The 10,486-nt window shown below is 38.1% G+C and overlaps 1 protein-coding gene and 1 pseudogene across 1 annotated transcript; one reads left to right on the top strand and one right to left on the bottom strand.

Moving 5' to 3' along the window:
* Nucleotides 1-3,278: 3,278 nt before the first annotated feature.
* LOC129725185 (proteasome subunit beta type-4) lies at nucleotides 3,279-4,397 on the top strand. Its single transcript, XM_055680711.1, has 3 exons — nucleotides 3,279-3,564; nucleotides 3,627-3,833; nucleotides 3,893-4,397. Exons 1-3 carry the CDS (start codon nucleotides 3,413-3,415, stop codon nucleotides 4,344-4,346), a joined length of 813 nt encoding a protein of 270 aa, XP_055536686.1. The 5' UTR covers nucleotides 3,279-3,412; the 3' UTR covers nucleotides 4,347-4,397.
* A 323-nt stretch (nucleotides 4,398-4,720) lies between these two features.
* LOC129725186 (transmembrane protein 14 homolog) lies at nucleotides 4,721-5,833 on the bottom strand (annotated as a pseudogene).
* Between the last annotated feature and the right edge of the window lie 4,653 nt (nucleotides 5,834-10,486).

Genomic DNA, 10,486 nt, shown 5'->3' with positions numbered 1-10,486 from the left:
TTCCAAAATCCTGGCCATTAAAGCTACTTTGCATTTCTCATATGCAGCTAGATCCGCGGAGGCTTTTTCGCCTGTTACTCGGGATACCCGCAGACCATACCTTTGCTTAAACCGACGTACCCACCCATCACTAGGTACGAAAGTTTTATCAACAATTTGGGTCCGGGATTCAAACATTGAAAATAACATCTCAGCTTTAGCCTTAATAATATCCGTGGTAACAATTATGTTATCATGTCTTTGTTGAATGAGCCATAAGTACAGCGCCTCTTCAAGGAATGGATATGACGGTTCTTTTAATGTTTTTCTGTCCACAATGCCATGTTCTCTATATTGTTCAACCATGGATTGAATGGCATTTTTCTTCTTTACGTATCTGCTTACAGACGATGTTGAAACTCCATGAGCTCTCGCGATCGACTCGAACGAGCACTCTCCAGTTTCCGCCTCCTCCGCGATCTGAAGCTTTTTCTCCAGCATAAGACTGGGAAGCTTCCGTTTTGCCTTGTTTTGGCTTCGTTGATCCATGGCCCATCTGTGAGCTATTCGGTGTGAGTTGATCAACATGAAGAAATGTTAGGAAAGAACGTTTTTGCACTTACCTTACAAAATTCGCAGCAATTACATTCAATCCCACTGAATGTAGAATAACTATTAACAGCAGCAGCCAGGGTTGCCACATTTAAATTTGTGTTTCCCCTTGGAAAAATCTGAACATCTGTATCTGGAACAAAAATATCTGTAAAAAAAATCTGTGTTGTTTAAACACAAAGAACTATTTTTATTTTTTAAGTTTTTATGGTACATAAACCAAATTTTCAGCTTAAAACGTGTGAGGAGTTGAAAATATGTTCAATTTGCTCAATATGTAATGAAAAAAAATTGGATTGTTTTTGAAAATTCATGTCAATTTCGAAAAATCTGTAAATCTGTACTTTTCGACGAAAATCTGTATATCTGTATATACAGATTCTGTACCGTTTTTTCGGCCAAAAATCTGTAAAATACAGATTAATCTGTACATGTGGCATCCCTGGCAGCAGCTTTGTTTGTTTATGTTTGCCTTTGCTCAGACAATTTTCAAGCCTAACAATGCAAAATATCCTAACCACAATTGAGATAATACTCCTTGTCGATATTTTCCACAACTATACAAAAAAAAATTATTAGAACACTTCACAATGTGTTGAAAAATGAAAAATATACAATAGATTGTACATCGAAAATAGTTTTTAAGTTTACATTTCGTCGTGGGGATGGAGAGAGAGAGTTTACATCAATTAATATCCCTTGTGCATTGTTTGGCTAATTTTCACTGCTCAGTGAGGCAGTGCATAGTAGATCACAAGCAATATTTTGTAACCTTTTTTAGCGTTAAATAGACCATTTTACGAACTGACACGGATCCTGCTGATATTTATGTTGCTTTTACGTGCGTTATGTCAGCGATTCCGAACTTCCTGTCAAAATTTCATTTATGAATTGAGTTAGTCTCGTAAACTGGTCTATTGTAGAGATGAACTTTATTTTCGCCTACATATTGATTATGTAAAGTAGTTACTAAAACGCAATAAATTATGATGCGGAAATATGAATATCAAATTGATTAATCGAAAAGCTTGCCTATTTAAGTATTCTACTATTTTATTAAAAAAAACATTTCGACATCATTGAAAACAAAAATGGTAGTGACGGACCCCCCTCTAAATTTTGGCATGTGTCAGGTGTTGCAGTTATCGAACGGCATTCGATAACTGCAATGTAAACATGTTGCAGTTAGCGAACGACGATTGTATTACCTAATTTGATATAATTACTTTCGCATAGTGATCTTCTTTATCTTTATATTACGCAAATTACACAGTACAGGCTGTGTTGTTGGCGAAGATCAAGTTCACACTAGTTTCGATGTAATGTTTGCTCACATACATAAGACATACGTAACACTGGTGTTTTTTTTCTGGTACACGTTGCCCCATAGTACTCCGTACCTCGTCCTGTCCAACTGCTCGACAAATAATGAACAAAATGAATTCTCTTCTTCTCGGTTTTATCGAGCCCCAAAGAAAATTCCATAAGGAAATGTCAAAAAGTTATTTACAAGATTAATGCAGCATTTTTCGAGTAGGAACGAGACAGATGCAGGGCTGCGCAGGTACACTGTCTTCAAAAACAACTCGAACAGTAATTTTATTCAGAGTGTGGTACCATTCGAGTAGTTCATTTTGTACCGACATTTTTGGATGATTTCTTCCTGAGTGTTAAGTATGTCTTATGTATGTGATGTGGGACTCACCTAAGTGAGAAAACCGTCACAAAATGAAATCTGAATTATTATGAGTGTCATATCACTGAAGTGAAAACGGAATAAGCGACGTTTCGCGTGAAATTATATCACGATCATTTTAAACGGTGAAATGATTTCACGAAAATGAGAAAGGTTTATGAATCGTTTGCTCTAATGATAATGTATATCGGATTTATTGTTCAGTAACAAGAAGAATTGTTTATTAAAATCGAACCTCTGGGACTTACAAGTTTTCGAGTAGTGGCCAATGGAACGATAGGGAAAAATTTGAGTTTCATTTAGCGGTACAGCTCAAAAGTTTCGTCTTCTCAAAAAATTACAAATTTTCACCTCAATCGAACTTAGGGAAGTAGTTCCTCAAAGCGGTCAAAGTTTCACTTTTTCGACTGATGATGAAAAGCATATTTGTCGATATTGAAAAAAAATTGCTGATGCCAAGTTCTGAGACTTTTTTGAGTTTGAAAACTCCCACATTTCACGTGTATTATTCTTATTTTCATTTCTTTGTCAATCTCGCCTCACGGGGTAATGTCACGCCACTTGGGTTTTCTGAATTGGGCAGTTAAGCTATTCACGGATTCCTGATTTTTATATATCAGCTAACAGAGTGTAATTTTCTGAGCAAAACAAGTTTTTCAAAAATTTTGAATCATTGGACGATTTTAAATGAAGAATAAAAATCGCTTAAATGATAGTTGGTACATGGGCGAACTCATTCTAGCGATTTCGAGCAGTTTTAATTCGTGATTCAAAAACCGAAGGATAACGACAAAGAATTTTAAAAATCATGTTTCGCTTAGAAAATGCAGCTCTTCCAGATGATTGATTTAGCGAAACAATTCGATTTGCTACCGGTTCCATTTCACATTTTCAGACGGACGATTTTGTCGGTCGCTGTCGGTAACAACTTTTTCTACCAATTTTTTGTTGGAGTGTACTAAAACCTCAATTGTCAAAAAACGCTAGGTAGCTTTACCTCAAAATTGTAAACTCATTGCTTGTTGCTGCACACCGAAACTTGCTTTGGTTATACGCCGAATCAATCTGTATAAAGAGTATAAATTCTAAATAATATTGTCCTTTACAAGTATACCCAAAGGCAAAATGTATCCTGTATCATCGATGAATGCTGGACCATTCTGGAGCAACGGACCAAGCCCCGGTGCTTTCTATAATTTTCCGGGAGCAAGTGTCGGTAATAGCTCCATTGCGGCAGTGCCGGAAACACCCGGTGAATACGGAACTCAACATTCCTAGTGAGTAATCTCCAATTTGTATTTACAACTTGCTAAGAACTCGTCATTTGTTTCCGTCACAGTAATCCAATCAACACGGGATCGTCTGTAGTTGGTCTCAAATTCGCTGACGGTGTAGTAATTGCGGCCGACAAACTGATTTCCTACGGCTCTATGGCCCGCTTTCATGATGTGGATCGGGTTCATAAGATTAACGATAAAACCATTCTAGGGATCGGGGGTGATTTTGCCGATTTTCAGTTTATTAAACGATATATTGATCAGAAAGTGTAAGTTTATTTCAGGTAAATTACTTATAGAATGATTAAGACGGCTTACTTTATTTCAGCGTCGATGACATGTGCCTGGCAGATAAAAATGAGCTGAAGCCCAAGTCACTGTACAACTGGCTTACCAGAGTAATGTATAATCGGCGATGTGATTTCAAGCCTCTCTATTTGGACATGGTTGTTGGAGGAATGCAGGACGGGGAACCTTTCCTCGGGCACGTTAATCTTCGTGGCCGCGCATACACTAGTAATGTGATTGCTACTGGTTTCGGAACACACCTTGCCCTACCACTATTTCGTGAGTATTCGGAAAATCCAACTGCCTTTGCCACTTTGAATAAGCAAAAGGCTGCAGATCTCACCAAGAGTGTAATGGAAGTACTGTGGTATCGCGACTGCCGTAGCGATCCTAAGTTTTCGCAAGTCTTTTGTACTGCCGAAGGAGTGCAGGAAGAACCAGACTGCTTTGTCAAGCAAAATTGGGATTTGGCAACAATGATTAAAGGGTACTAATTTGTCTGATTCAGTTTCAATAAAATATTATTAAAAATATATAAAGAATAATACACAACAGTCATATTCAAGATTTCCGAAAAAGCCCACTTGATTTTCTCAATAAAATGAGCCTAGAAGTCAGTCCACACTTGTTCTGGACAAACAGTTGATAGAAACATCTGGGATGTGACATCGTTTATGAAATTCCACCAATCGGCTTAGTAAAATTTTATTCTCGAGTAAAAAACAATGAGTAGAACGACCGCGAGACGAATAAAGTTCAATGTCTTTAAAAGTGGAACTATGTATTAGCTCATCATTCGTTACTAATAAAACTTTTGATTGTGTTACTTTATAACATGAAAAAAAGAAAATCTTGTTGTATATCATGATTTTTCAATAAGACTTTAAAAACTAATTTTATTTGTATATATAAGAAAAGTAAAGTTCTTCAAAATTGATTTTTTTTAGTCCTATTACAAAAGCTCCGATAAGCAAATCGTCTCGTTTAAAATAAATGATCGAGTCGAGTCTAATCGACTTTTGTAATAGGGCCCTTATTACAAAAGTATGAGATCACTGCATCATGGTAACACTTTCTACCTTGCTGTCTGTATCCGAAGTCGACGGTTTCGTGGCAAACGGTAAATAGTTTCGATACATAACACAGGTCCAGACGAGTACAGCTACGCTCAATACGGTTATCAATCCTGCAGGCATTATTTTCCACCACGAATCCACCGGAAGCCCATCATAGCGCCCAAAAGGACCAAAATGATAATTTGAATCAATGGAATTGGATTTTCGGTCGAATTGAGATACGCCCCCACTCCAAGTAAAACTCCAAACGCAACTCCCGCAATCAAAGATGGAACAGAACCTAGCGTAAACTGGACGGTCATAATCAAAATTTCAAAAATATACATCGCAAGGTACCTGCTTTCACGTATCCGAAAATTCCACCGGCAGCAACCAAAATGGCAAAAACTATCCCAACAAAATCAATCATTTTTACCATTTGAACGTGTCCACTGCTCGCGGTGAAATGTGCAACCAAATTTACTTAATCTATTGTAAATTTTCTAATACAAATTGAGGCAGCAATAAAAAGCATCAGATAGGAGATAAATAGAAACAAGATTCACGCACGCAAGATTCCTTTCGATTTAAAACGCAAAACTGACTCAAATGACCATTATGTACATGACACACTGATGCGTTTTGCGTCACAATACTGCACATAAAAACCATTAACATTTTCTGGCTAGTTTTCGCCGGAATAACTTTGACGAGCCACCAAAACGAGCGAAAAAATTAAATTGGCGGATAGGGAAATATACATAAGAATTTGCTATATACGGTGCTGTAGATACAAATGCGCAATATATTTGAAAACTGGTTTGTTAATAATTTTTACACGCACGGGAAAGTGCATTTAATTTTAAAACTTTGTTTCACGATTTGAGCGTATTTTGCTACACTAACACTGAATTATTGCCCTATATGTTACATATTTGATTACGGAAGGGGCTTGTTACGGATGTCACCTCACGGTGAGAACGAAGTGAAATACTACAAGGTATACAGCCCTAGGGGTTGTATGAAATGGTGACGTTGGACTAAATATTTAATATATGCTAAACTAAATATTATTATATGCTGCGCTTAACTGTTCATAGGTAACACTACCGTTTATTTTTGATAGTCGTTATTTTAAAACTAACGATTGATGAATACATGAAAATTTTACACTAGTAGTAGTTGCGAAAATTCTCATAACTCTTATCTTCAAGCATCTATAGTTCTGAAAAGAACCGATTCCATAATATTCAGTTAAAAATTCGTGCTACAGAACGCTGATAATCGCACCATGAATATTTTGAGTTGACTCGTATGCAGCTCTCGTTTCTCAATGTCGCGTACCTTTAACAGCTGCACTGCTCTCGCTTATGTGTAACAAACTAAACTGAAGCTGAATTTTCTACACGCAGTCTTTTGTATCGAGTTCAGAGCAGATTTTTGCAATTAAGGCGTGGCTACGTAGCTTCGAGAAAGAGGAACAAACCAAAACATCTTCGATACTACTGAGTGATTTTCATAAGCATCAAAAGAAAGGTTTTGCTTTCCCGATGCGCAAATCACTCTGGTTCTTAGATTAACTAATTTTCGTTCCTAACATTTGACTGATAACGGTGTTCGAGTGAACACAAACAAACAATTAAACCGGAAAATCACTCAATTTAGCAGTGCAAATTCTTGAAATGAGGGTTATATCGTGTTGTGATGAACTATTCATAGGTAACACTACCGTTTATATTTGGTGCGTCCTGGTCGTTATTGTAAAAATGATTATTTAGAAATAGATAAAAATTTCACACTAGTAGTAGTTGTGAAAATTCTCATAACTCTTATCTTCATCATCTTATAGTTCTGAAAAGAACCGATTTCATAATCTTCAGCTCGAAATGTAGCTACAGAATGCTGATGATCACACCACCACCGGTAGCATCGATTATTTTGTTGGCCGCGTATAAAATTTGCTCTCCGCTGTGCCCTCCAGCAGCTGTGCCAGCAAAATATCCTGCAGCGTACAATGGTTATAATTGCTGCCGTGTGCAGAATACAGGTAACATGCTCCGCGGTGCCTGGAAGTTGACTCGTATGCAGCTCTCGTTTCTCAATGTCGCAAAGCTTTAACAGCTGCACCGCACTCGCTATTGTGGAACAAACTAAATGAAGCTGAATTTTCCACACACAATCTTTTGTATCGAGTTCAGCGTCGATTTTTACCATTAAGGCGTGGCCACGTAGCTTATAGAAAGAAAGAGAAACAAACCAATACATCTTCAATACTACTGAGTGATTTTCATAAGCATCAAAAGAAAGTTTTTGCTTTCCCGCTGCGAAAATCACTCTGGTTCTTAGATTAACTAATTTTCGTTTCTTATGTTTGACTGATAACGGTGTTCGAGTGAACACAAACAAACAATTAAACCGGAAAATCACTCAATTTAGCAGTGAAAATTCTTGAAATGAGGGTTATGTCTTGTTGTGATAAACTATTCATAGGCAACACTACCGTTTATCTTTGGTGCGCCCTGGTCGTTATTATAAAAATAATTATTGAGAAATAGATGGACATTTCATACTAGGAGTAGTTGTGAAAATTCTCGTAACTCTTATCTTCAAGCATTTATAGTTCTAAAAAGAACCGATTCGATAACCTTCAGCTCGAAATGTATGCTACAGAATGCTGATAATCACACCACCACCGGTAGCAACGATAAAATATAAAATTAGCCTTCCGCTGTGCCTTCCAGCAGCTGTGCCAGCAAAATATCCTGCAGCGTACAATGGTTATTATTGCTGCCGTGTGCAGAATACAGGTAACATGCTCCGCGGTGCCTGGAAGTTGACTCGTATGCAGCTCTCGTTTCTCAATGTCGCAAAGCTTTAACGGCTGCACTGCACTCGCTATTGTGGAACAAACTAAACTGAAGCTGAATTTTCCACACGCAGTCTTTTGTATCGAGTTCAGCGTAGATTTTTACCATTAAGGCGTGGCCACGCAGCTTAGACAAAGACAAACAAACCAAAACACTTTGTTGAGTCAAAATATGTAGGCAGTGGAATTTACTTCGTCCATGTTATTGTTATCTGTGCTTGGGAAGCAAGCCAAGAACAAGGGAAATGTATGGGAAAGCTTGACCTTGGAACTTTTCACCTTTTTCCACCATTAAGCAGTAAAGCAACAATGTTGAACATAATATCAAAAAATTGTTACACATTTTATCTATCCACCGAAATATAAATGACTAAGATGCATCAAGTCGTTCGCTTGCTATAACCGTTTGAAATCTGACGCAACATTTGCCAGTTTCATTTTCATTTTCACAAAGTGTAATCTAGTAGAGAAAACAAAGACGTAGTCCTACGTCAAAAATCTCACGGTGAAAACAGACGCGTGCAAATCAAATGGGAATCACTTTCTTCGTGCCTATTACGGTTGTCACTTCACCGTGAAGTGACTCCCGTAATAAGCCCCAGATTCTGAGTGAGTGCTTATTCTGCCCTAAATATTGCGCACTTCTCACCAAAATGCACTGCACAGTTTGAAAGTGCAACAACAAAGACGTGTGCATTAAAGTGCTCTTGCAACCCCGTGGCATCACTGACGTTTGCGTACGAAACAAGTGAAGCCAGTATAGCTGGATCACTGGATCAATTTTACATGCAATTTGACAGCTGATTCATCGAAACAAGAAAAAAAGCGTTGTTCATACGTGCACACAGCGTCGGTGTTCAGCAGCAGTGTACTTACGTGTTGTTTTCGGATGATATATTTATTATGTACACATAACGTCGAGTGGTTTACTTGATAAAACAAAAAATAAATGCGTTGCATTGTTATAGAATGTACACAACGTTTGTACTTGCCGATTGCGAATGGTAGGTAGCTGACAAACGTGCGATGACTTAAGGAATACCATCTCAATGTATGTGTAAAAGAGAATGCGTATCAATGCCAGTTTTAAACATTTACGAAGCTAAGTCAAGCTATTTTTTAATATTTAAATTGATTTAAGCGCATAACTCTGTACAACATATATTATGCTTCGCTCGTCACGCTCACACTGCTGTGTGAACGGTGTGAACAAACCTTCAAAAACATAAATGAGACTAGCGCCAAGACTTCACGGCAGCTTCAGGAAACAAGACCAATGCCACCGGGTTGGCTCATTGACACTTATGAATTCGTTTTCGCAACGCTACTACACCGTTCCCGGAGTTACAAAGATAAAAAGTGCAACACGAGTGTAGCTGCGCCGCAAAAACGAATTTACCATCACCCACCATACCTTTCTAAAGCTTGCTTTAATAAGGCAATCCACGGGTGACGTTTTGAAGTAGAATACTTCTCTCAGGAAGTTCGGCTACATAGGGATGTGAAATGAAAATCTAAAACCGAAAAAAGTGAAAAATATGTCCAATTTCAAATGCTAATAAATCGGTTAGTATTCGATGGATTTCCTTCGTTCTTGCAGCAATAGATTGAAAAATCTTCTAAGATTCTTCTCGAAATAAGATATTTCTAATTTTATTATTCACACTATTGTACTATTGAAAATAGTCAAGCCTTGTCAAAACGAAAAATTCGACCTCTGATTGGTCGTTATATGATTGCTTCCCAAGCACGGTCGACAGGATCATATACCTTGCAATTGAAAACATGCTATTTGACCTATATAAGAGCCTGTTTCAGCCGGAGCCGCTCATAATAGTTCTAGACAGCGACAACAGCAGTCGTCCTTCCTTAGCAGCAGCACTAGCTCTGTGGTTGGTCACCACGTCTCAGGAGCAGCGCGGTTTTTCTCAGCGTGTACAGCGACAACAACAGTCGTCCTTCCTTAGCAGCAGCACTAGCCCTGTGGTTGGTCACCACGTCTCAGGAGCAGCGCGGTTTTTCTCAGCGTGTGTCGCCAGACAGCCATTATTCTCCCCGTGTTGGGGCAGCATGAAGATTGCCAACAGGAAATCCAATTTTCGAAATCAAAATGCCTTTTTGAAGGCAAATAAACAAGTCATTGAAAGTTAATAATTTTTGTCAACGCAAGCAAGCATTCTGTGTTGCATCCTAACAATTTAAATATGTCGCAGTCGTCTAATTAACTGAATGTGAAATAGCTTCCACAGTGCATGTTGTCCGTGTATCTTAATTCCCCCAATGTTAGACAGCTCAAAGGTTGTAATTAGCAACCGATTTTGAACCGCAACATGCTTTTTTCAAGGCAAATAAAAAAATAATTGAAGGTTAATAATTTTCTGGTATCAACACAAGCAGACATTCTGTGCGGGATGCAATCAAATTCTGTTGTAGTTGTCTAATTTTCACTTTAATTAGTAAACCCCCCACTGTAGGGGCAGCGCAAAGGCTGCGATCAGCATAACCGACATTGAATAATTAACTGCCCTGTTAGTACGCATTCACAAAAGCAGTTAGTTTGACTATGCAGAGCTAATATGAAGTCGATTCAATCAATCAGCATAAACAGAATTTCGTCGTCTCCCAGCTGCTAAGTTGCAACATGATGCAACACGCAACAGCGAGCAAACGAAATCGCTTGATGTTACAAACCGCAATAAGATACGGGTTGAAA

The sequence above is a fragment of the Wyeomyia smithii genome, chromosome 2 (genome assembly GCF_029784165.1).
Source record: "Wyeomyia smithii strain HCP4-BCI-WySm-NY-G18 chromosome 2, ASM2978416v1, whole genome shotgun sequence".
Lineage (NCBI taxonomy): Eukaryota > Metazoa > Arthropoda > Insecta > Diptera > Culicidae > Wyeomyia > Wyeomyia smithii.
This window is presented reverse-complemented; position numbering and strand designations above follow the sequence as displayed.

What these genes read in the sequence shown, in the direction of transcription:
- LOC129725185 (XM_055680711.1), top strand. Translation starts at nt 3,413, where the DNA reads ATGTATCCTGTATCATCGATGAATGCTGGACCATTCTGGAGCAACGGA. An exon ending in TACGGAACTCAACATTCCTA is followed by an intron (nt 3,565 to 3,626) that starts GTGAGTAATCTC and finishes TTTCCGTCACAG; the next exon opens with TAATCCAATCAACACGGGAT. An exon ending in CGATATATTGATCAGAAAGT is followed by an intron (nt 3,834 to 3,892) that starts GTAAGTTTATTT and finishes ACTTTATTTCAG; the next exon opens with CGTCGATGACATGTGCCTGG.